The 27,128-nt window shown below is 40.6% G+C and overlaps 1 protein-coding gene across 4 annotated transcripts in view; it reads right to left on the reverse strand.

The window, feature by feature from the left end:
- Positions 1 to 27,128, reverse strand: part of COLEC11 (collectin subfamily member 11) — a 36,402-nt gene that overhangs the window by 4,057 nt on the left and 5,217 nt on the right. For 2 of the 4 annotated variants that reach the window (XM_027896236.1, XM_027896239.1), the window contains exons 2-4: positions 15,632 to 15,787; positions 9,895 to 9,966; positions 190 to 261 (exon numbers count right to left, since the gene is read on the reverse strand). In XM_027896236.1, the coding sequence (XP_027752037.1) occupies positions 190 to 261; positions 9,895 to 9,966; positions 15,632 to 15,761 (274 nt within the window). In that variant the 5' untranslated portion in view covers positions 15,762 to 15,787. Of the gene's footprint in view, positions 1 to 189; positions 262 to 9,894; positions 9,967 to 15,631; positions 15,790 to 18,045; positions 18,220 to 21,886; positions 21,905 to 27,128 lie in introns of those variants that run through there. The other 2 variants (XM_027896238.1, XM_027896237.1) reach the window with 2 other exon arrangements.

A 27,128-nucleotide genomic window follows, 5' to 3' on the forward strand; every position in this document is an offset into this window, starting at 1 on the left:
GTTGTCAGAGGAAAAGGTAGCTGGCTGAGAGATGTCAGTAACCTGGCTGACTACAGTGTAAGAAAATTCCCATCATGGGAAGCTCAGAGACTGGGTAACCATTTTTAAAGCCCTTAAACTTTTCTCAAACATAAAAGATCACACATTTTCATCTGAACACAAATGGGGAAAAAATTGAATTAAACATACCTTTTGAACCAATGGGACCAATTTTTCCATGCCGTCCTATGCTGCCTTTCTGTCCTTTGTCCCCCATTTCTCCTATATAACAGAAAGACGAAAGACACAAAGTAGCAATGTAGTCTGATTCGTTCAGATTCTAGTATGCTTGCAGCATCAGTTTTTACAATGAGCAAAAACACGCTATATCCCCAGTATTCATTGAACTCCAGAGGTCCAGCTCTCTCCTGATGAAGAACTTGCGCATGACAACCTAGACAGTGACTTCAACTTTGCAAAGAAATTGACATTAACAAGGCATGAAGGTGTAATTGAAAATGGATGTTGGCTGAGAGCCACTGGAAAAGCTTTTGCAAACTTGTTTCAGCTGATCCTGACAGAATTATGTTGACAGTGAGAGGGTAGGGGGATTGCATTCAGGCACAAATCAGTGGAGTTAAACTACCATGGAGTTGAGAAGACCTAAAGGAACCAAGCACAACTGACATTTCATCTAAGACAGTAGCTCCACTGTAACTGAGGGCTGACTTTGGGCTTAATGGCTGATTTATACAATATAAATATTGTCACAGGAGATAATGTTTCCCACTGTACCAGACTATTAACGGAGAGTGGGTATGGAGGGCCTACAGGGATGAGTGTCCTCTGAGGCTCCCATCCTGCAGAAACACAAGACTGTTTTAGGAAATATTTATGCAGGTTTTTTTCAATGATTGTTGAAAAGATTGTTTCTTTGCTCAAAGCAATATCTGTTAGGTGAAGTTCGTCTATACAGGAGCAAGGAAACAATGAGACAAGTTAGGATGAAAATCTACCATAGGGATCCAGAAACTGGACTTGTACAAATTGTCATAACTCAGCCCCAGCTGTGGATCTATGCAACTGAAGGTCTGTTGCCCTCTGTTGTTACTGCAGCTGGACAGACATATATATTTTTGAAAGTTGGATAATATTATGACTCATTTCATTATTAGCTTTAACTTAAGGTGTAATAAATAACAAGTTTCAGAATATAAACTGATCACCACTGGGCTAAGAGATGTCCCCTGTATTATTCCATGAAGTCTCAAGCAATGGTAACTTGATGGCATGAACCAAGAAGAAGTAATTTCCTCTGAACTGAGAGAAGCCAAAAGTGTATGGCTTGTTGGTCTAATTAATTACTAGCAAACTCTACAATTGATGATCTTCCTTTGTTTCCAATAAGTATCAAATTCAGACACTACTGAACACAGGCTTTCACCAGAAAGCAAAAACATTTTTCTGTTTTTCCTACTGGAAGAATGGAAGTAATCCACTGAGCCAACTGAAGATCTAGAATACAGCTTCATTTGCAGAACAGTTGCATGGCTTGACTTAAAGATGCAATTCTTCATGCTGTGCAAGTTATAAATGTGCTGATGCTACCACTGGGTATTTATCCAATATAGATAGTATATTGAGAGGGTTTTTACTTGAGAATCCTTAAAGTACCAGCTTGTAATGAGTTTATCATGTTGCTCTGAAAGCGACCTTTCTTGCTTTACATATTTGTGAATTGGGATTGCTGTAACAGATTATCAGATGTTCGAATGCTTTCTCTTTTCAGGATGAAATTAAATAAACACGTAGATCTAATGCATAAATAAAATACAATATACAAAATTAATTCACTTTCTTTCTCATAAATAGTGCCCAGAAAATGAGCTGCTTCTCCATCATACCCAGTAAAGGCTACATGATCTGCTCAGAAGTAAAACTGTGTTATCTCAAGCAATGAAGACATACATTAAACCTCCCGTGCTCATTAAAAGAACTGTTTGGATTTGCTTTTCTCTTAGAGTGACTAACCCCTGCTTCCACTCCAGGGGCTTCCTTATTCTGCTTCTGCAGACTAAATCACAAGGTTTCAAGAGAGACCCATCTGCCTTGAGGGGTTCAAAAGTTTTAATACTTTTTCTAAAGCCTTTTTAGTGGCCCTATGGTTGTCAAAAATGCAGTGTGAAGAGTCTTAATGAAATCAGGAAGTGAGAGTTGGAAAGAAATGAGGACAATAAAAGAAATTAATTCTCCATAGACCAGAAGTGGGAAGTCAAACATGAAGTTTGAATGGAGAATATGAAGCAAGTTATCTGTTATCTCCCAGGTGAAGGTGGCATACATTGGAACCAATTATAGAAGACTTAAAGGATTTTAGAAGAAACTGAAGATAAGGAAACTCTAAATGATCTTCTTGGTGGCTTTTTCAGGCTAAAAAAATAAATAAATAATAATAATAATAATAATAAAAAAAAAAAAATACCAGAGACAAGTGGTAGGCTGCACAACTAGTGAAAAAATTAGGGGTTTGGCTCTGTGCAACACTATAAATGGGGGTCTTCATACAGTATGGCAATAAGTTCAAACAGGATTAGTTGGAACAGACAAGAAGGTATAAAACTACTTAGAGAAAAAAAAAAAAAAAAGGTGTCAAAAAGCCAAATCCAGCAGAAAAACAAGTTCATCATGTCACAGACAAATTTAATTTAATCATGTCAAAGAGAAGAGAGCAGTCGTTTACTTCCCAAACTTAAGGATTTGAAGACAAATCAGAAATTCTTCATGGTTAGAGGACATCACAAACACCTACCTAACAAGGAAAGTAGAAGTGTACCAAACCACACCAAAGGCCTCTTGACTCTAGTGCCATCTTTGACAGCAATCTGCAGAGGATACTTAGAAAAAGAACATAAGATACAGACGAAGATTAAAAAGTCTTTCCCAGAGTGTACCTGGATAATCTTGCGGCAGTCAGTATTCCCAATGCAAATAGTTAACCAAACTTGAATGAGAATGGTATTTTTAAAAGATTTAATGGTGTTATAGTAGTAACCTACATTCAGGACACTTAATTTTTAAAAACTACTTGCAACTGGAAGTTAGAAAATTCTCATACACCAACAAACTACATCACCACTTTATGCTAAATAATCTGAATTATCCACACCAATGAAGGTCAGTGATTAGCGAGGGAACAGTGGTTACAACATAGTTTCATCTTATCCTAGAACCACAGATTGGTTTGGGTTAGAAGGGACCTTAAAGATCACCTAGTTCCAACACCCCTGCCACTCGACTGGGTTGCTCAGACCCCCTTCCAGGCTTGCCTTGAACACTACCCAGAATAGGGCAACCACAACTTCTATCCCAGTGTAACCTATACCAGTGTCTCACTACCTTCATGGTAAAGAATTTCTAATCTAAACATGCCCTCTTTCAGTTTAAAGTCATTCCTCCTTGTCCTACCATTACATGTCCTTGTAAAAAGTCCCTGTCCCGCTCTCTTGTAGACCCCCTCTGTACTGGACATGCTGTAAGGTCTCCACAAAGCCTTCTCTTCTCCAGGATGAAAAAGCCCAGCTCTCTTAGACTGCCTTCATGGTAGTGCCACACTGCCACATCCCTCTGGTCATGTTCATGGCCCTCCTCTGGACTTGTTCCAGCAAGTCTATGTCCTTTTTAAGTTGGGAACCCAGAGCTGGACACAGCACCCCAGGTGGAGTCTCATAAGAGCAGACTAGAGGGGGAGAATCACTTCCGTCAGACTTTGCTGGCCACATTTCTTTTGATGCAGTCCAGGATACAACTGGGTTTCTGGGCTGCAAGCTCACATTGCTGGGTCATGTTAAGCTTTTCATAAAGCAACATCCCCAAGTTCTCCTCAGGGCTGCTCTCAATCCATTCTCCACCTATCCTCTATTTGTGCTTGGATTGCCCTGACTCAGGTGCAGGACCTCACACTCAGCCTTGTTGAACTTCATGAGGTTCACACAGGCCCACCTCTCAAGCTTGTCAAGGTCCCTCAGGATGGCATCCTTTCCCTCCAGTGTGTCGATTGCGTCACTCAGTTTGGTGTCATTGCCAAACTTGTTGAGGGTGCACTCGATCCCACTGTCCATGTTGTTGACAAAGACGTTAAACAGATATTCTTATGTGAACAAACGGTGCATAATACCGGGTGGTATTTTATGTAGTTGAGGCAAGCCAACTACATTCACCCAAGCATTACCCATGTGAACATTAGGATTTTTAGTCTAAACTATTTACCTAAGCTCCCATCGTAGGCAATGGAGAAATAAACACCTCTCAGCAGTGATCCATCACACTCATAGCAGACTGGAATTTTAATGACAAAGTGAAACTTTAAAAGCTTTGCACAAAAAAACAGGAGAGAAAAAAGAGTAGACTGTTATCAATCCATACTGACTAGAAATCAGAATAGCTAGGAAATTTGTAAAGAAAACTAAAGATAGTGAGAAAAATTACAATCTAGGAAGGCAGTAAAGAAATTTAAAGGATTTTAAAGTACACTCAAAACAGAAGAAATGGTAATAGTATGATACATTCCTGAGTGGAGGAGTTTGTAGTCAGATGCACATAAAGACAAATAACTGCCCTCATGAAACACCTATCTGGCTAGAATTATGTTAACAACGTAATACCAAGCTTGCTCAGACCAGTGATTCCTCTAGCCCAAGACTCTGTTTCCTGTGGTGGCAGCAGAAGGTGCAATACAGGGAGATCACAATCCCATCCACTACTTGAAGTTTGTCACAGGTGGAGTGCTGGATCAGTCCGCAGTAGCTTCAGGTATGATGGGATCTGGGGATCCTAACCTCAGTCACAACCCTCTCAGACTACTCTGTACACATGCAAGACTCTCAACCTGTCCAGTTTCTCTTTATGAGGTAGATGTTCTTTTTCATATTTCTGGTGCCCCTCTCTTTCCTCTCATGTCCTTCTTGAGAGACAGAGGTCAGAGCCACACTCATTACCTGAGACAGTGCGTGTCAGGATTTTACACAGAGCAAAATCAGCTGCAAAAAGAATTCCCTGTTTTTTCCTTGGTGTCTTTTCTGATAATGGGCAGTGTTCTGTTGGCTTTGGGACTGCTGCTAATGACTTCAGAGCAGATCTTGAGTTTTAAGTGACAGTTGTGGGTTTTGGCATCATGTAAGTATGGATTAAATTATGCATCCCAAATGTCCCTAGGCAATATATTTATTTACACTGAAGCCCATCTGCCATTTTTTTGTCCACTCAGTTTACCACAGATTTTCTCAAAATCGTATTGAGTTCAGGTGGAGCTGAAAGACAGTTTTGAACCAGATACCCACTTTGTGAATTCACAACTGTCAATGTCAGGACTTTTATATGGAATACTGCCTGCAGCACTCCTTAGCGAGCAATAAATTCATGTAAAAGTTGACTCAGAAATGCAAAGGATTGATTGATTAGATATTAATGAGCAATCAGTAATAATAAAATATAAATTAAGATATTATTGCCTCTTTTTAGAATTTGATTATACAAATGACTGAGCACTCTGGCTCCAATCCAGTTAAATTAATGGGTCTTCTCTCCTACTTAAGAGGCTCTGCCTGTACTAGTAAACTAAATGCCTGGGACTGTTCCCTGGCAGTGGGAACCTGGTGGCTGAGAATGGTGCACTCCATGATACTAAATTGTCTTACTCTTCAAGCCAGGATAATCACTTGCAAGCTGCTCATTGTGACAGCTCCCGAAATATGCCCAAGAATTACCTGGGAAAATGTTAGCTGGCAAAAGCAAAAATCAGTGTTGATGTTTTAACACTGCAAAGGTAGAGATAGTGGAGTTCCAAGCCCAAGAACAGGATGTGACTCTGCTTAACATACCATTATAATTGAGCATAAATTAAGTGCAATCTATAAAGGCTGAACTTAAAATACTAAAATAATGTAATTTCAAATGGTTACAGTTCTAAGAAAATTAAAATGTCTTGAAGAACACATTTTTAATGTGCTGTTCCTTTGATGATACATTCCAACAGCAAATTCACCCTCCTCTCCTTATTTTGATTGTCACAAAATACTCTGGGAATATTCACGGGACTGTGCTGTTACTGAACTATCTGTGTGGAATTTGTACACATGGAAGTTATGGCCTCACAGACTGCATCATGACTCAGTGAAATAACTAAGTTCACTCCCAACATGGGAATGCACAGTACAGCCAACTGTGCAAGTGGGGACAGTTACTTCTATGAACTTCACACCCCAAAACTTGCACTGCAGTACACATTGCTTGTCCGAAACAGCCATTGTACTCGATCCAGTGCTTTGTGCTTTACATAAGGCCAACACAGTTTTATATTCTGCTGACATGCTATGCATCATAATTGACCTATACAATTAATTAAAAGCAATGAGGAAAGTAAGTGGAATTTAACCTTAATCAGTACCCAAAGACATCAGTATGTCTGATGTCACCCTGAAGCATCAGGACAGTCAGAACAAGATTTATTTCAGGTAAGCACCAGAAACTTTTAATGTTTCGCAGTTTCTGAGTTACCAAAATCTGAAAATATCATGAGGAAAGGGTATGGTAAAAACATCTGCAGCACTTTCTAATCTTGAGCTGTTCAAGTCTAATATATCATAAGAAAACCATTTCTTTTGTAAGTTATGTTATTATATACCTTTGGAATTCAAACAAACAAAGCACATTTTCTTATATGCTAGAAAAATGAAACAAAAAAAGGTGACAGACAATAAATTAATGTGATTCTGATAATGTACAGCGTTAATGAAAAGCTAGTTAATTAGAATTTATTTAAAGCAAGAGCTTGTTTGTAGACATTCCTGGATGCATAAAGGAAAGCAGAAAAAATATGTTGCTACAGGTGTAGTAAGAAATTTTGCCTGTGTTTAACTGAAAGCGCGGCTTGGAAAAATACCAATACAGTATGCATTAATATTCGATTTTCTCACATCTCTTTTCTGTTTCAAGTGTGTTTTCTTGCAGTATATTTCCACTTCACTGTTCCTTCTTTTAATCTTGTCAAAATTTTTTACTTTTGGAGGTATGGAAAACTGGAAAATTATCATTACTATTAGAGTTAAGCATTCCTTATGAGAACAATTTTCCAAATAAATACAATTTTGCAGTATAAAATACATAAATTAAATGCTACATCATGGATTGGACTGACTGAAAAAGAGAACTTCCATTTCTCAGATGGTCTAAAGCATTTTGAAGGGATTTGACAAAATACCAAGCTAGAGAAACACGCAAGACAGCACAATGAGAGGGGTTCTCAAGAGGTTGTTAAGATAACCTTGTGCCAAAAGAGGCTGACAAGGCAGAGGCACGCAGTGCATTCTCTGTCTCTGTTGGCAAGGTCTGCTCTCTGGCCTCCCAGTTCTGCAGGTCTGGTAGCAAAGATCTGGGGAGGACATGTCACTCCCGGAATTGGATGACTGAGTGAGGGACTACTTCACCTGGATGTACACAGGTCCATAGCACTGCCCAGAAGCATTCAAGGGTGATCAGACTGCTATCTGGCACTGCTGCAAGGCTGCCAAAGTCTAATCAGCAGGTGATATCAATGCCATTCCTCAGGAACCAGTCCTTTACCAGTGACAGGGAGGAAGAAGTGGAAGGAGCTCCATGCTGGCAGGAGTGGTTGATGTGCTGGAGGACACCACTGCCAGTCAGGAGGAGCTCGACATGCTGCAGAAATATGCTGACAGGAATACCACGGGTTCAGCTAAGTTCCTCACCTGTTATGCATTGATGAAGTCTGGCCAATGGCTGGCTAAAAAAAAACTGCTTTGAATAAAAGTACCCAGAGATTTCTGGGCCCTCCTACATGAGAAACAAATGGGAGTCCAGCTGAGAAAGATGGTTTTGCTTAGCTTGCAGTACAGAAAGATAAGGGGGGACCTAACTGCATTCTTCCACTACTCATAAGCAGCTTCTAGAGAAGATGCAGCCTTTTCTTCTCAGACACACAGAAAGAACAAGATGCAACAGTTACAAGCAACAACATGAAGAGTTTCAGTAGGCTTCAAGGAAAAGTCTTTCATGATGAAACTGGTGAACAGACTGATCAAAAAGGATGTGGAATCTCCATCCATGGAGATTTTCAAAAGCATACTGGAAAAAAACCCTGAGCAATCTGCTCTAATATTGAAGTCTGCCCTGTTTAAAGCAGGAGATTGAACTAGATGAGCTCTTTACAACCTTTTAACCTAAATTATTCTGTCATACTTTTACTTCATGCTGCATTACCTTGCAAGAGTTGAAATTTTAGTTTCCAGTATTTTTTCTAAAAGCTGTCCTTGAAAGTACACCTACATAAGGTAAGTACATGGACTGAACACACACACATCGCATGGGAGTTATAAATTTTTCAATGCATTGTAGGGGGAAGAGCTCTAGCTATGGATTTTGGTCCCAGGGAAAACTGCAGGTATTAGATTCCTACAACTGCCTAAAAGAACAGAGATCATGCATCATCATAAGGAAGTATAAATTATCACTATGATTGCCTTGAAAGGAAGACTGTAAACTCAGATTAGTAAAAACTCACGCCATTGTTCTGATGACAGGAATATCAAATCTTTAATTTCAATATTGAAATAAAAGGTTTTGATTATTCCTAATGTGAACCTTTCAGAACACACACCTCCTGGAAAAGTTATGAAGGTCAAATTTCCTCCTTGCTTCAGGAGGAAAACAAATGTGAAAAGACAGTATTTCCTGCAAGACAGCAATGCCACATTCCTCTCACTGTATAACTGAACACTACTGAGCACCATTCCTCTCAAGAGCTCCAAATATTTTTGAACTACAATGCAAATAGCTTTATCACCATTTTCCCATGGATATTACAGAACTGTGATCCAAAAAATGTGGAAACACTCATGGTCACCTCTGGCTGTTATGGTTTACTGTCTTCCCTCAATGGTTTTCATTAATATCTTACGAGTGCTCACATTCACAAAAAAAACAACTACAACAACAACAACAACAAAACAACAAAAAACAAACAAACAAACAAACCCCAAGAAAATTGAACCTTGTAATTTTTTCCCTCTGATCTCATGTGACATTTTCATTTGCAGAAGGTAAATTATGAAGAAGACATTATGATGTCTTTCTTCACAGAGACCTTTCTAAAAAATCAGAGGGTTTTTTTTTTAATTTCCAAATTAATCTTTTTGACTAGAAAGTAATACTTTACAAATGAGTGCATACAGCTGTACTGGTTTTGGCCAGGATAAAGTTAATTTTCTCCACTGTAGCTGATATTGTGCTATATTTTGGATTTGTGACCAAAACAATACTGATAACACAGAAATGTATTCTTTATTGCTGAGCAGTTCTTGCATAGAGTTAAGGCCTTTTCTGGTCCTCATCCCACCACACCAGCAAGCAGGCTGGGCAAAAGAAGCTGGGACACAGCCAGGACAGCCGGCCTCAGGGATATTCCCTACCACATGGCATTAGTATATAAAGATGGGGGAAGAAGAAGGAAGGAGGGTGTTGTTCAGAGTGAAGGCATTTGTCTTCCCAAGTCACTGTTATGTGTGATGAAGCCCTGATTTCCTGAAGCCCTGAACACCTGCCTGCCCATGGGAACTGGTGAATGAATTCCTTGTTAGGCTTTGCTTGTGCATCGCTCAACCCACAAGTTTTCTCACTTTTACTCTTCCAATTCTCTCCCCCATCCAAACTGGCGGGAAGAGAGTGAGTGGCTATGTGGGGCTGAGCTGCCACCTTGGATGAAATCACAACAATAGTAAACAAAAATGGCCAAGGATGATTTAGTCACCCAGCAAAGGGAGGGAGGATTCCCATCATCACCACCTCACAAGAAAAGACAGCGTTTTGTCAGGAATGACTTTCAAACATCTTTAACAAAATTACCTTTTTCTCCTGGAGGTCCAACTCTGCCTGGACGACCCGGAGCACCTTTCTCCCCCTTTTCTCCAGCCTCCCCTGTTGATACAAAAGGAAACAAAAAGAAGAATTGTATTGAACCAAGACAATTTTCTGTTAGCAGCAATGACAAGAGCGCCATTCTCTCCAGTGAAAAAATAAAAGCAGATGCAATCTGATTTAACAGCCTTACTTGATGCACAGAGAACAGAATTTTCTTCAGTTGGAGTAAATATAGACAAATCCTAAGTCAATACATTACTGAGGTCTCATACAACAGGTCTAGTTTTGTGGACGTTACTTGTATTGTCAACCTACAAAAAACCTAACAGCACAACTCACTTAAGTAGAATCTCCAGAATTAGGTCCCATCTTAGCACATAAACTTCTGTGTCTGTGTTCACTAAATGCTTTTTGAGCCTCTGCTAAGGACATGCTTAAGTCTCAAGTCTAAATGGTTTAGCTATAATCTCAATTTTTTTTTGTTAAATGCTGTTCATCAGACATATAAGAAGGCATTGCTACATCCATCATTTAGAGGATCATTTTTAAGCATGAAAAGGTAACTCCCTACTCCATATTCTCAGTATATACTGTGCCTTTTAATTTCTGAGGTATGAACCACTATGCAGTGTACTGACATGCATGTGGCTCACAGTGCATCATTATGTTCACCATATTTAAACATCAGTTTCTGTAAATGTTTTCCTCCCTGGTTCCTTTCATTGAAAATTTGAGGATGCTTAGCTTCTTTTGCCCCCTACTATTGTACTTTGCCATTGACTTAAAATCTCTTTTACAAACAGAAGTTTAAAGAATGATTTACACAGCCACCTTGACAAAAAAAGATTTATATGATGGAGAAGAAAGTTCAATGGCTCCCACAGAAAATAAGATGTCGATATCTAAAACCTGGAGCCAGCACAGCACACGTGATGCCTCAGCACTGCATTTCTATAGAGGAGAGTGGGCATTAACTGCTCTCCAGGAAGCTGAGGGGAGCACCACAGCAGGAAAGTCAGAGCCCAAGCTCTGCTCTCTGGCATAGCTGGCAGCAGTGGCTCACAGAGGGGCCAGAAAGATGGCATGTAAAAACATACCACAACATGGCACGTTTCAAATACGCAGCCTCCAGCTCTCTCTATCTCTCTCCTTATTGTAGACCTAGATGGATGTGAACTGAACTTCGTCCTCCATCTGTTATACTTTCATTCTTCAGGCTGCCAGCAGGCTCCAGACCATATTCCCTGCCTTCAGACATGCAAAAATAGGCCATTCTCTGACCTTAATGAGGACAAACTTCACATAATCCCCAGTGAATAATATTGTTAGCATGAAACGGGCTATAATTTGGCACATTTGGGAACGTCACATTTTTATTATCAGGTAACCAATAGGCTTTGTATGATTGCCTTTCACCCCTCAGGGCTGGTTATGAGTTTTTTGCTTCCCAAAGATAAATCCTGACAATGACTTTCCCCTGCTCTCTGGAGGCTGAGAGCAGGCTATTACAGCCTATTGCTTTACACGTTCTTCAGAGTGAAAGCTGTGCATTAGGGATCAATAAAATAGATCATTCTTGCTTCAGGCCATTACACTTGCCTGCATTCATTCCTATAATAAGATGGCACCACGTTCCTTAGTGTGGATGTTTTAGAAACTTTCTCTGGGAGGAGATTATCCCATTACAGGCCCAGCTACAGACCACTCTGCACTTTTTTGTTATACCCTGTTTTAAGGAGCAAGACCTTGGCCAAGAGGAATTGATCAGTGGTCCAGCTCAGCTTTGCCACATTTAAGTCCCTATTTTTGCTATATGCAACCTGGGCACTGTGCAGCTGAGGAAGCAAAGCCTTTGCAGGTGTCACGGGCAAAAAACCAGTTTTCTGTCAAGGAATTTCAATCAATTTAATATCTCGCCTATTAACAATAACTTTAACTTTTGATTCATGAATTAGAGAAAGACACCTCCATGCCCCCTTTCTGGTCTCCAGCCTCTTCTGGTCTACAACCAAGTCCCTTAAGAGCAGGAGGTTGGGACCTGTGCCTCACGGTCCCTACCCAATTGCTCCATTGTGGCCTTTTCTGCCAGCCACAGTCCCTTTGCAGTCACACCTTCTGTTCATTCTCCTCTCCATCCCTTCCTGGATGTCTCTTTATTTCAGCCCCACTGCATGAAATATGTGCTGCACTTCACCAGCACAGTGCAGCTGAGACAGGGTGGGATGTCCTTAGCAGGGCTCCACAGTGCTGGGAAAGAAATTTTGCCCTGCCACCAAACTGAGCTGCAGCAGGATCACGGGTAGCAGGGACAACCCTGACACTACTACAGTCTTCTTCTTCTATCATCTCTGGGAAAGATCTTTCTTAATTTAGGTGATTTATTTTACCATTGCTGTTGATTTGCCTTTTTTTGTGGATTCTTTGGGACTGGATTTGTCTGCTTATGTTCATATCCTTCCTCTCTTAAGCTGTACCATCTATGAAAATAGCACACCAAATATTAACTACGTGAGCTATTAAGCATTCTTGGCTGGTGATAACTTTCTTCCATTACTCATATTCCCTGTGTGAGTAGATGCATCACGTGTGGGTGTAAAAAACAATTGGTTTTATTTATCTAGCATCAACTTTTTAATGTACTGAATGTCATTCAGACTATTAAGACAATTACTGCTTTAAATTCTAAAAGGGAGACAAAAATAAGGTAGCAAACTGAGAATTTAAGCATTCAAGGATTGTTCCATGTTATTTTTTTTCTTCTTCACAATAGCAGTAACTTCAATTTCATGGGTCTATCAAAAGGAACTGGACTTCAGGAGGAATATGAGTGAGCTATGTAGCAAGGCTTCATCATCCATCACTTTTTCACACACAACACACTTTTCCCATTATTAATATTGTCAGCTTTCTAAAACATGGTTCAGTCTGCTGTCTGCATTCTCAGAGCTATGTTTTTTTCCTTCCTCATTTCATCTTATTTCTTTATACTCTTGAGTTTATAAAAAAAAAAAAACAACACGGGAATAAAAAACAAACCTAGTCCCTAAAACCTGAACTGCTGACCTTAAACTCATTTGTGCTTTTTCTAGTTCTGATGTCTTTACTGGTTTTCTTCATCATCCATTTCCACCTCCATTCTCATCTCATGCCCCTTCTGATTCTCTCTTTTATTCTGTGGGTTCTTAATTGGTTTTCTGTCTCTTTTTTTTTTTTTTTTTCAAGTTTCCCGTCTTTTTATTTGGTCTTATTCTTCATGCTTTTCTGGGTTTTTGTTTGTTTAGGTTTTTTTCCCTGTACCTCTTCCTGTTCTTCTAAAATCCCCAATGCTTTTGGGTACTTTTCCCTGATGACTTTCTCCTTCACCGCCCCATTTGGGCTCCACTTTCTGCACCACCTCTTAGGCTTTCTTCTGCCATTCTCATACCCCATGGTCTTCCTAATTTCTTCCATTTCTTTCCTGTACCTATTTTTCCCAAATCCTGACAGTGTCATGCCCAGCAGCAGAAGGGTGCTCTGTTCCTCCACCACTGGAGATGTTGCTGGCACTCCAGCCGAGCAGGAGGTGGTGGAGATCTAAAAACTGTAGTGAGCAAATCCCGCTGCATGGGAGCTGAAATTTGGGCACATAGCCAACATATTCTCAGTTTAAAGGAAGCCTTGGCCCCCAAAATGGGTTGGAGTTGTGCCAGTGGGGGACAGCATTGTCACTTCTCTGAGCCAGTCCCTTTGACAGCATAGCTGAAGCATTGAGAGCTTTTTGAGGATTTCACATTAACTAGGGCTGTATCAGGCCATTTTGTGCTTCACTGAATTTGTACATCAATCTCTTTCAATTTTGCAAGGCTTCCATCTCATGGAATGGAGTGAAATCATTAACATATGATGGTTTTCAGGGCTGTTTCTGGTTTCCAGGTTTAGAACTGCCTTTTGCCAAAGGGTCAGGGTCCTGTACTGTTTATACACTTTAAAAACCTCTGCTGTGTATAATAATAATAATTATGATCCTTGCATTAAAATGGTAATCACAGATGTTAATTTTGACTGATTACACAAGTAAGGAAACTAAGGCAAAGAAGTCACAAAACTTGTACAAGCCTGTCAACGTCTCTGAAATGAAGTCATTTCAAAGCTTCAGTCCCCAGTGCTGTGCAGTCTGACCTTTCAACTGATCTTTCATGTAATTTTGGACAACATATATTTAACGAGATTGTGTTCTCCTCTGTGGTCACATTAACAGCATTATCTTATGTCTTTTTCACAGTAAATATATTAAACAAATTATTCAAGTTTAATCAAACCTCAGAATTGAGGATACAGTGTTGTCCTTTAAAACTAGGACATCTGCAGAAGGTCTAAATACTATTAAGACTTCAAAAGTCTCTTATTGAAGTAAATAGAAAAAAATAGCTTTTGGTTGAGTTCAGGCATCCAAAGTTGCATCTATAATAATAAACAAAACAGCAATAAATAATAATGAATAAACAAAGGTCTTTTTTATTCCTGAAGCCAATTGGCCAAGCACAACCCGCACCCTAAAGCCCAATTCTCTTGCTTCAAGCACAGGGCAGCACCATATAAAGTGGGCAGCATCTGGAAAGGGCAGTTTACACTACAGCCAAACCTATGGCCAGGCTGTACTCACAATTTAGCTGTATGAACAACTGCAGAACAGAACTGGGCCTTCTCTTACCAATCAGGCAACCAGAACAAACAGTGTCTGCAGCTCATATTGTGTTCTTCAGGCAACTGCGTAAAGTCCAGGTTTACATTAGAAAAGATTAGTGGTACCACTCCTGGGTAGGTGAGTTTTGTGACAGTACAAGGCAAAATTACAAGAAAATGGAAGGTTCATTGTGTGGTTCTTAAACAATGTTTTTTTGATATATTGTTAATGATAAGCTGGTGGGATTTATGTTTTTTTTTTGTCTTTAGTTAACAAGTACTTCCCCACATTCATAGGTATATTCCAGTAGTATATTCTAATAGAAATACTATAGCCTTCACAAAGGAAATTACTGTTATTGACTAAACAGGGCTGGGATTTCACACTGTAATGGATGCCATTGCTTTAAAATGCTAATTCTTCCCAGTGGTTGATTTCTTATGTAAGGTATAGTTTTTGCTATGAAAAGATCAATAACTTATTATACCATCTTCTTTGGGCAATAGTTTAGGGGCATATTTTATAAAATGTTGCCTTTTTCCACAAAAATTATAGAAACGCCAAAAAACTAACTAATGTTTTCTTTCTTCTAAAAGATATTAGAGCTTTTAAAAATCAAGAGAATACAAACAAAATACTAGAAAACACAAAATACTTCACACTACATTGCAACATCGAAATTAAAACCTCTACAGGCATAATTAAGTAGGGCCTGATTTTGCAGTCTTTGGGTATGTGCCCCACTGTTGAGTGTAAACACAGAGAGTAACCAGGCAGTGTATCAGAGTAACAAGCACTACTGATCAGGAGTAAATTTGGGAGATTGGTATGCATTCTGTGAACCATGTTTATTTTAACACATTTAATTTCACTTCTTTATGGACCTTAAAACTCCATTTTTAAGGAGTCTACAAATGGAACAAATAAGAGGGTAACTGCAAATAAGAGGGTAACTGAAAGGCACCTTCTTTGTCTCTGTTAGAAATTGTCAGTGGTGCAAATGAGCCTGTTAGAAGAAAAAGATTAATATTTGAATAATGGAGTAGGCTTTCACATTACCTTTGAGGCCTGGAACAAGGATCTGAACAGAGCAGGACTCCTCTGCAATGTGTTGAGGATATCCAGACCTTAGCAGTGACAGGAAGGCAAGGCTAATTAGAGTCACCAAGAAAACCAGATCTCTCTTCATAATGAGCACTTACAGGTCACTGACTCCTAAACAAAAGAATGAGTAAACAGTTATAAGAATTCCAAAAACTCTCAACAGTTTCTGAACACATGCAGCATCCTACTACTAACACAATATATTTTTGCATGCCATAATCCACACATCATGAGAAGAACACGTGCAGCTCCTCCAAGCAGGTTGTATGTTCCTCAGACACACATGAAACTTGCAGCAGCACATTTAGCAGTTTGGTTTGCCATTAAATTGGGTGAGATAAAGCTTAGAAAAAATTTAATTAACCAGGAGATTAAGCAATGCTAATAATAGACAATTGTATGTTTGTGGTTTCTCACTGGAGACAGGGATCTGGAAAGGCAAATGGAGAAAATACAGTATATGTAATAATGGGCTTAGAATCATAGAATTGTTTAGATCAGAAAAGACTTCTAACATCATTAAGTCCAACCATTACCTAGTAATGCCAAGTCCACCGCTAAACCATATCCCTAAGTGCCACATCTACATATCTTTTAAATATGTCCAGGGGTGGTGACTCAACCACTTCCCCGGGCAGCCTGTTCCAAGGGTTGACAGCCCTTTCCAAAAAGAAATTTTTCCTAATATCCAATTTAAGCCTCTCCTGGCACAACTTGAGGCCATTTCCTCTCATCCTATTTCTTGTTACCTGGGAGAAAAGACCATCCCCCACCCTACTACAACCTCCTTTCAGGTAGTTGTAGAGAGGTCTCCCCGGAGCCTCCTTTTCTCCTACCTAAATAATCCCAGCTCCCTCAGCTGCTCCTCACAGGACTTTGTGCTCCAGACCCTTCACCAGCTCCATTGTCCTTTTCTGTACACCCTCCAGCATCTCAATGTCTTTCTTGTAGTGAGGGTCCCAAAACTGAACCCAGGATTTGAGGTGTGGCCTCACCAATGACAAGTACAGGGAGACAATCACTACCCTGGTCCTGCTGGCCACATTATTGCTGATACAAGCCGGGATGCCATTGGCCTTCTTGGCCACCTGGTCTTGCACTAAAAGATGTTAGTATTAAGTTCCCACTTAGAAAGAGTGGATATTGCTCTAAAGAGGCAATTCAGTAGAAGACAAGACCAACTTCAACGCCTGAAACTTTACTTCCCATCTACCTGACCACTGGAATTATGCCCAGCAAATTGTCTGATACAATAGCCCTCATGTAAGTCATTGAGGGTGGAAGGCAGGTAATGTTTCACTGTATCATTTGATGAAGTTACATCATTGTCTTCAATAACTCCTGAAGAGAATCACCTTTGAAACACACCCTTGTCTAAGCCTACAAGTGAATGGCTTATCTGAAATTAGGCTGTGAAGAGATGTGTCAGAAAACAACAGCACAGAAATGGAGTTTGTGCAAAAGGATCATCAAAAGACAGTAGTTAGGGGGCCTGTAGAAATACTTTCACAAAAGTGTTATTTATATACTTCTAGTATATTTTTCCAGTCCTTCTTTCACCAAAACTCTCTACTACACAAATAAGCTGAAAGTCATATCAGGGTTTCAAGAGAAAGTACCTGTATATCATCTTTTATAGCCACAATACAGACATGTGCATTTTATATCTAGAGCTATATTACTCTCCACTCCCTGAATCTCTTCAAAAATAAGTCAAGTAGGATTAGCCTCAGGTATGGGATCAGTATGTGGGTCTGTATGACTTAACATATTTGGGGTCTAGGAGGCTGGAACTGTTAGTTTTGGGATGATCTGAAGGTGTTAAATGGCAGAACAGACATGTTAGCAGCAAGATCAAGTAGATGACTTTGAAGTTGCAGGAATAAATTATTCCTCTGAATTACTGTCTAGTTTGTACTTCCATTATCCCCTAGGAGACTGCAGAAAGGGGGTCTGATGGGAGCAGATTTTGTCTCCCTTCTCATGTGTGGAGGGTATGGCAGGAGTACCAGGTCTGGTTGCTCTGCCTTACAACACTCTTGCTACACCATCTGATGCTACACCCACACAGCAGAGAAGGAGGACTCCACAATGCACCCCCAAGTTCTCACTGTTCATCCAGATCTGGAGCAAGGACTTATGAGCCCCTTTTGATCCAAATCAGAGACTCATGCCTGGAAGGCTCTTCCAGGCACTTGAATGTAGTGTTTAACCCTCAGCATCAGCCACCCCTGAGACACAGGGTTTGTGGGCTGAGCAAACAGAGGATGTGGGTCCTACCTGCCTCAGCCTGCAGGTCCCACCCCACAGGCCAGAAGAGCACATGGTCACCAGCCCGCAGGACATCCCAGGCAGGGTATCCCACCTGTTTTTTTTTTAGCAGGGGCATTTCAGGATTCAGAAGATCAGACAAAGAGGCTTTCAAGCCAAGTGGTTCAGATACACAGCTGAAAGCCTGGAAATTAGGCAGTTTCAGCATGAGCACCCAGCAGACTGGTGATAAGGATTCTTGACAGACAAGCTGGAGAGCAGAATTAAATGGCCTGAGATGGAAGAAGGAATTGAAATAAGGAGGGTGCTCCACTCTCTGCATTAGTGAATTAAAGGCAGCATCATCTCCTCTGTCTGCATTTTATGAGGATTTAGATGTATTCAGACTCCAATTGAAAGATCAAAGACTTCAGGTATGTTAAATATTAATCTGCCTTTGCAAACTCCTACACAGCTCAGAGATGAGACAGACATTGAGAAGTAGAAAACTGTCAAGGTTGCTTGTTAGCTCTGCTCGGCAGCCAGACACGAAGGATTTTCTGGGCAAAACAAAACCTCAAATGAAGCTTCAGCACATTCCTCACTGCCTGCTGCTGGGCTTGTAAGCCTCAGTGACACAGGAGATACACCTCATCCTATTTTGTGTTAGGTCAGCTCAGAGAGAAAATGGACTTGTTCTAGAAAAAGAAGCTTCTTTAGTGTCAGTCAAGTCAAAACACTCAGATCTGTACAATGGCCAGTCTTCGCGAACGAAGAACCGGGGAAGGTCTTTCCACCTTCCAGCCTGCGCATTGGATTTTTTAGGTGAGACACAGTGTGCGCGGAACTGAGCCCACCCTTTAATCCTGAGGTTCACCTGCCGGGGCCAAGCACGCTTGGACAGTGGCAGCGAGGTCCTCAGGATGTAGATGGATTGCCTTACAGGGCTAACGAGCTCCATCTGCCCGGGCAGATCTGTACAAATGCTCAGGGAAATTACCTTGGCCTGAGAAGAGCCACTAACAGAAGAAATCTCTGAAGAGGTTGCAAAGTAAATACTTTACAGAGTCTGCAGCTGCAGTAAAGGGACATATTAGTAGTAGAAATAAAAACAAAAGCACTTCGGATATCAATTTCTCCACCTTTTCCTGCTTTCAAAAGAAACCTCTCCTGCAGCTAAAATTGCTTCATATGATTGAAATAAGAGTTTGACATCCATGTATATGCCACAGCAGCATCTTTCATTTTAAAATTGTCAAAAATTCCTTGCCTTTCCAACCTACCTTCATGTCCTTTCAGACCCAGATTCATAAAGTCATTTAGAAAACCAAGCCCTGCTGAAAGTGGTCCTTAGAAAAAGGTACCAGCCTGTCTTTTTAAACACTATCTTGGCCTCAGTATTTGGAGTATCTTCAGCATCGGTAAAACCAACACCAGAGAGAAACCTAGAGATGTTCAGCATTTATAAAAGTATGAATATTTTCTCACTGTCTATGCAGGGTTCAGAAGTTAAATTTGCAGCACTTATAATAGTGGCCATTAAATCAGTGTAAGCTGAAAGTGTTGAAAAAAAAAATTAAAAGAGGAGGAAAAAGCAGTATTTACTTAAAAAAAAAAAAAAAAAGTAGTACAATGCCTCTATGTCCATTAGGAACAAAAACATATCAATGCACAACAATTTCAAAAGAACTTTTGAGACCTGTCAGCTTTAGGAAATCTACCTCAGTTGACAAGACAGAAGAGGTTTTTCAAGCAAAGCTTCAAGTGACAGGTCCTTGAGACACCACCAGAGAATCCTCAAGGCCCCACAGGCTTGCTCAAAACTGCTGCAGGACTAGCCAGGCCAGCTGGCACCTAGCACTCCTGGAGCTCCCACACTTTGCCCCAACACTGGACTGAAAACTTGGAGATCACTTCAGCCAGCAAATGCCTCATGCATGGAGTTCCTGCATTTGCCAGTGGCTGCTCCAGAAGGGTCAGTGGTTTGTTACATGCTGTTATTTTGGACCTAGAATCAACAACACAAATGATCTGCCCAGTTGAAACCAAATGGCTGAAAAGTGCAGAAGGGAAATGATGGTTGGCGGCTTTAGTGCTCAGCCAGCCAACAGTTATGGAGTAACTCTAATCCTCTGCATAATCCTATGGGACTCATCTTTGACTGTTTTTATTTCATTATTACTGAGTTATTTTCTTTCTTATTATGACTTTTTGTTGTTATTTTTAAAACTATACTTTATTCTCAGGTATCTGAGCTGAATTACCTTTTTTGTGAATTAAGTATGTTCCTAGTACAGACACACAGATCTGCAGAGCCACAGCCACATTTGGTGAGTGACTTTCCCAAGTAGGTTTGAGTCAGCACTACAGACATAGCAATAACTTTCAAGGGTTTTCACTCCCCTGACTTTTCAAGTCCTCGCCATCCATGCCTCAACACCTCCCAGAACTATCTGGCAGCTTGTCTGTCCTCAAGCACCGTGGCAGGCCCTAAGCCACATTCTAGCAGATGCAACACAAGCCCACAAAATCATGCCAGTGAAATGGCAGGCTGTAACACAGACCTTCTGCTATTTCAAACATTTTGAACAGATAAATAAATTAAGTCCCAGAGTACAAGGGTACCACCAACACCCAGCCCAGACCAGGGATAGGTTTCTGGGGGAAGCGGTGAGAGGCAGAAGGGACAAGCCTCCAGTGCTGTTCACACAAGCTGCTTTTCACCCCTTGGCCCAAGGGCTGCGGATCATTCCCTGGGGAAGATGCCTTTCACATTGGAGATGAAACCTGTGTCACTGACCTCTTCTTTCTCCATTACAGCCTTGCTGACCATCCCAACCTACAGATGTTTTGTGTAGCTATGCTTTTAGTTTATCTAAGCGTTTTCTCATTTGTCCTCCCAGCTGCCTTGTGCATTACCTTGGGTAATGAAGAGTTCACCACTTAGCTAGACTATAAAATCAGAATCAGTTACAAAGCTGCTTAAACAATGATCATTATCGTAACATTGCAATGCTCTGAAGTTGAATTCTATATGTTGATTTAAAGGTTAAAGCAATGGACTTGAAAGACTGAAAAAAAATCCCTAAATATTAATACTGTAGAATTGCAAAAAAGAGGACCATAACTGCCACAGTTACCAACTCTCTGTGAAATCTGTGGAGCATGGAGTAGCATAAAGCAGAGATATAACACATTTCAGGTCCTGATGATGCTGAAGAGCAACAACATTTGCTGCAGAGGACGTAAGAGTGAGTCTAGTATTTCCTAAACCCCTAACTGATAGGAAGTCTTTGGTTACTCCCCACAGTACGCTTAATACCGGGACAATAGAGCCATTTCTTCAGCCAATGCTTGTGAGGTGTAAGGGACTATTAGTTCTGACTGTACAATGTAGATGTCTTTACCATATGTAGGAATAGTAGTCTCACTTTTAATCAATAATGTTTTTAAAAATTGGGACAAATTTTTCCTGATGTTGTTCTGCTGAAGTCAATGAATTCATGTTAGAATTACCTTACTGCAATCTGTACTGAAGATATAAAATCAGGGCTTCAGGGTGAGATGAAAATAGTGCAAGAAGGGGGCAAGTATGTTTTCAAAACCTTTAACTAGAGGGAGATGGGACCCACGTGCCAAATTTTTCACAGTAGTTCTCTATGGCTTTTCAATCAGTAGAAAATAGTGCTCACTTAGAATTTTATCTTTATGTAAAATGTCGGTCAGAAACAACTAATAAGAATTTCTCCTGCAAAGTTTTAATCAAAGTCCCTACTAGATTACAAGATCTCTGCTGTTTGCAGCTTATATTTTACAAAAGTAGTTTGCAGTTTTGGATGCCGTTCTTGATCTATGTCAGATCAAATTTTCAGTATTTTTTAACACCTCAAAATGAAAAAAAAAAAAAAAAAAAAGAAAAACACAACAAAAAAACAAACCCCAAAACAACAAAACCCCCACTAGGGTTCAAATGTAGGTCTTCTAAAACCTGTGTCTAAACTTCTAAAACCTGTGTCTCAGTTCAACCCTGTTCCTATTGACTTGAGTACCTGATCCCCACATACTTATCAGTAGGAAATAAAACACCAAGGATTCATCAAGAAACAGTGACTAATGTGGAGAATGTTGCAGGGTACTTTTCTTTACATGAATAAATATATATTACACACATATGCATTTGTAATTTTATTTATAAAGCTTTAAGGCATTGCTTTTCTTCCCTTCCCATCCGCAGAGACTTAGGACTGGTTGCAGAAGTTGGGGTATTTGTGCAATATTTAAGTGGTTAATGCCCATTCAATTAACTTACACTTTCCAACACATTATCTCTCTCCAGGTGCTTGGAAGTTTTCCTAGGGGGGGCTGACAGTTGCTTTCTTGAGGGCACTGGACAGGTTCAAAAGGCAAACTAAGCATGGCAAGGATGGTCCCAGTCCTGCAGCTACATTCTTGGAGGTGTAGAGAAGAGGCAGAAAGGTCTATCAAGGCCCCATCCAATCATCCCAGCCATGTCAGCAGTAGCATCTGCCTTTTCCACAACAGAAATGCCACTCAGGTATTGATCCAAAAAGTGTGAAGTACTAGCTGTGGAACATCCTTAAATTAAAAGGATTTGAACCCACAGCTCCAGTTCCCCAGGAGAGTAATTGCTAACATTACATGGACACAGTCAGTGAAATTAGAATACACTCAGGCATGCCACATTAAAGGATGGAAGGAAGCAGAGAAGAAGACTGATGATGAAGCCAGCTCAAGGCTAGTGTGGTAGGACACTAGATGAAAAAGGGGAAAAATGAGTGTTCTCCCTTCCCTGCTTTCTGTTTTCATGTCCCACAATGGACTCATCTATAAACACAGGGACAGATCAGGAATGCCAAGAGAGAAGACAAAATCTATGCAAAGCAGTTTATGGGGCTAGAGGAAGAGAAAGACAAGAATGTAGATCACTAGCTGGAAAAACACAGAGCAAGAAGAGGTCTGACAGAGAAAGGACAGATGACCAATGGCACCATCCCAGAGGGCAAGAGGACAGGACAAAGGTTTGCTTTGGGTTGCCATGAGGAGAATAAACACAGAGCAGAAACAGCTTTTGTCCCGATTTTCTCACAAATTACTTAAGTGACAGCTTATATTTAAAGGAGGTTCTAAGAATAAAGGGAAGCTGCCTAAGAATGAAGCCTGCTGCCCAGTTCCTCCCAATGTTGCAAGTATGACACCTCAAAAAGTGAACCACAAGACAGAGCGCAGCTGGCATTAGCAGATGCCTATTTATCAGAACAATTTTGTTTAGATACAGACCTCAAGCTGAGGCTAGTTATAAACAGATCCTTGAGTGGGATTTATCTGTTCAGGTGATCAGTCTGAGAAAATCACTCCGAGCTCCCTGTATTACCAAGTCAGAGAAAGACACCTTGGCATGTGGATTCATTTCATCCCAATGCAGGACAGATAATTGACTCTGGAGGTACCTACTCATTGCCCAGTATGACTAGCTCAGCCTTGTAGGTATGTAAATTTAGGTGAGGAGTGTCCTACCATCACTAATTACATAAGTCAATCTATGGGAGGGCTAACAGCAGCCTGGCTTCCTATTGCAGTCAAATATTACTCTCCCTTTCTCTGTACTGTCACCAACTGCCAGCTGATCCCATCATGAGCTAGCACAGGCAGTAAGCTATTCTTATTTCTGTAATGTTGTTTTTCTGTTGATTTAGATTCTTGGTTCCTGGCGAGGGTAAAATGGCCATCATTCCTATGAAAAATTATGCCGGCCAAGGAAAGAAATGCCCTTGGCAGCAGCTGAGATGGCCTTCAATGTGTTGCTAAACTGTGCCCTTGAATGCCAGCACCACATAGAAAACAGAAAGACGCATAAGTGAAAGAATATAAAGAACTAAATTCATGAGAAAAAAAAAAATCCAGCACATAATTAGAGTGGGAACATTTTAAAAGGAGGAAAGATATGGCAAAACACCAGGCTGCAAAGGAAAATAATATCCAGCAAAAGATACAGACCATAGGAAGTAGAACGACATTAGACATTTTGCAATAGCATGCAAGCTACCAAGAGTCATGGAAATGATCCAAGAGTGTTATCCTCAAATGACAAGTACATACTTCTTGGAATTATATTCTCAGTATAACAAAACACCATGGTACATAAGCATACATGATCAAAATCTGGCATTTGAACTCGGGCAGTATCAACGCAATTTCAACATGGTTATTTTTACTTTCAGGCTGGGAGATGAAACAACACTCAACATGTGATCCTACGGTGAAATTTTCCTAAAAGTTTTCAAGGGCAAGTCCTGCCTGATCAACCTAGTGGCTTTCTCTGCTGGACTGACTACATCAATGGACAAGGGAAGGGCTACAGATGCCACTTATCTGGACTTCTGTGAAGTCTTTGGCACAGTCCCCCACATCCATCTCTCTCCAGTTTAGAGAGGATGATTAGATGAATGGACTGTTAGATGGATAAGACACTGGTTGGACAGTCGCATCCAGAGGGTTGTAGTCAATGGCTCAGAATCTCAACGGACATCGATAAAAAGTGGTGTCCCTCAGGAGTCTGTGTTGTGACAAGTTTTATTTAGTATCTTCTTTAATGATATAGACAAAGGGATCAGCAAATTTGCAGATGATACCAAGCTGAGTGGTGGAGTTGACACATCTGAAGGATGGGAGGCTATCAAGAAGAACCTGGACAAGCTCAAGAAATGGGCCCATGGAAATATCCTGTGGTTCAACAAAACCCATTGCAAGGTGCTGCACCTGGGTCAGGGCAACCCCCAGTATCAATCCAGGCTGGGGGATGAACAGATCAAAAACAGCCCTGCTGAGAAGGACTTGGGGTGCTGGTGGATGAGAGGCTGGACATGACCTGGCAATGTGCTCTCACAACCCAGAAAGCCAAACGTGTCCTGGGCTGCATCAAGAGCACCGTGGCCAATCTGGAAAAGAGAAGGCTTCAGTGTGACGTAGTTGCAGCCTTACAGTACCTGAAGGGAGCCTACAAGAAGATGTGGAGAGACTTTACAAGAGCATTTTTTTACTGTGCGAGAGCATTTTTTTACTGTGAAGGTGGTGCAGCAGTGGAAAAGGTTGCCCACAGAAGTTGGGGATGTGCCATCCCTGGAAGCGTTCACGACCATGCTAGACCGGGCTTTGAGCAAACTGGTCTAAGTGGAAGGTGTCCCTGCCCACGGCAGGGGGGTTGGAAGTAGATGATCTCTAAGGTCCCTTCCAAACCAGGCCATTCTATGATTCTATGATATCTTCACTGGACAAATGACAGCTGATCTTGATAGCAATACCCACTGTACTTTTTTTTTTTTGGAGCACTGGCACACCTTTCCAAGTGCAGATAAGGGAAAGAAGGCAAAAGAAAGAGGAACCTATCTAAACAGCTCCCCACATTACCAGAAAATATAGGGCTGGTACACAGAAATGGCTGTAGAAGCAAAACACGGTGGGAAAAAACACAGAGTTTTACAGGTCTGATGTGACTTAGTAGAAGCACACACAAAGACATACAATTCCTGCAGATAACTAGACATTGACAAAGTTCTCAGAAGTCAAAGTATTCTTACACGAATATACTACAGCAGACCCTGTCATGACCCTACTTAAAAGGCATGCCAAGTGGAACCGAGCTAAAAGAATATCTTCCAGTGGCAAAATTTCCTAGAGCACCTCTTACACATACCACAATACCTATACTTGAAATCCTTTGCCATATACAACGCACTGGTTGACAAATATTTTTAAAAACTGGAAAAGAGTAAAAGTGATTGCATTCAGTGTGAGATGCTTTTGACAATTTCATCTCATTTTGAAGAAGAAACATTAATTCAGGAAAAATAGATAGAATGTGTAGAATACAATTTGAAAACAAGAGTGTTTATCTGAATTTATATAACCTGAAGTGCTACTTCCCTTAACTGTATATCATGATGCTTCTGCTACCAAAAGATTCTTTAGGATGACAACTTCCTTTGGGAATTTTTCATTAAAGTCCTTTCATCTTACCTACTGCCCTGAGAGATTTCTATATTTTAATAATGTACATTTCTAGGGAATAATATAACAAGCTATGTTACTAAGTGATAACTACTGGCATCTCCATCTGCTTTGGTACTCAGCAAATTCTCTAACAATAGCAGCAGATGCACCTTTCACACAGCTAGAACATGACTACAGGCCAGCTGTGCACAAATTAAGAAGCTGCAGAACATCTAAGCAGTGATCGCTTGAACCTCCACTTGTGTCAGTTCAGAATTTACAGGGCATGTACAGGAACAAAAACTAATGTTACTGTTCTGATTATGCAGCTACCACTAAAATAGAATGCTTCAGAGGTGTTAAAAAGTATACTGACCTGAAATCCCAGCATCTGCCAGTCGACTTAAGAAATGGAAGAATGAACAACAAAAATGACGTGTCACAGTTACTCAGTGCTGCCAAAAAGATGGCACCAACTCTACACATAGAGGAAACTCCAGGTACCCAGCACTGTAGTTGCAACATTTAACATCACCTTCCCTAAAATTAAGGAACAATGTGAATGCAACCATATGTAAATTAAGTCTGAACGGGCAAATGCATGTTTAAACAACAGGTTACTTAGGAGACAGAGTAAAAACTATTAGAGAAGACGTGGTGAGCTGACCTTGGCTGGATGTCAGGTGCCCACTGAGCCGTTCTATGGGTTTTACATAAGTCATAAAAATTAGAGAGAGTGACTATAGACTTTTTGACACACCACAATTATATGAAAGGCAATTCTGACATATATCATAGAATGGCCTGGGTTGGAAGGGAGCTTAAAGATCATCTGGCTCCAACCCTTCTGCCATGGCCAGGGCACCTTTCACTAGACCAGGTTGCTCAGAGCTCTGTCTAACTTAGCCTTGAACACTTACAGGAATGGGATATCCACAACTTCTGTGGGCAACCTATTCCAATGCCTCACCACCCTCACAGTAAAGAATTTTTTCTTAATATCTAATCTAAACCTACTTTCTTTCAGTTTGAAGCCCTTTCCCCCCTGTCTTATCACTATATGCCCTTGTAAAAAGTCTCTCCACATCTTTCTTGATGGCTCCCTTCAGGTCCTAGGAGGTTGCAATTAGATCATCCCAAAGCCTTCCTTCTCCAGGTAGAACAAACCCAATTTGTGATAATATTGAACAGGAAA

This window comes from Empidonax traillii, unplaced genomic scaffold (genome assembly GCF_003031625.1).
Source record: "Empidonax traillii isolate 1590-97213 ecotype Southwest subspecies unplaced genomic scaffold, ASM303162v1 scaffold488:size1064334, whole genome shotgun sequence".
Classification (NCBI taxonomy): Eukaryota; Metazoa; Chordata; class Aves; order Passeriformes; family Tyrannidae; genus Empidonax; species Empidonax traillii.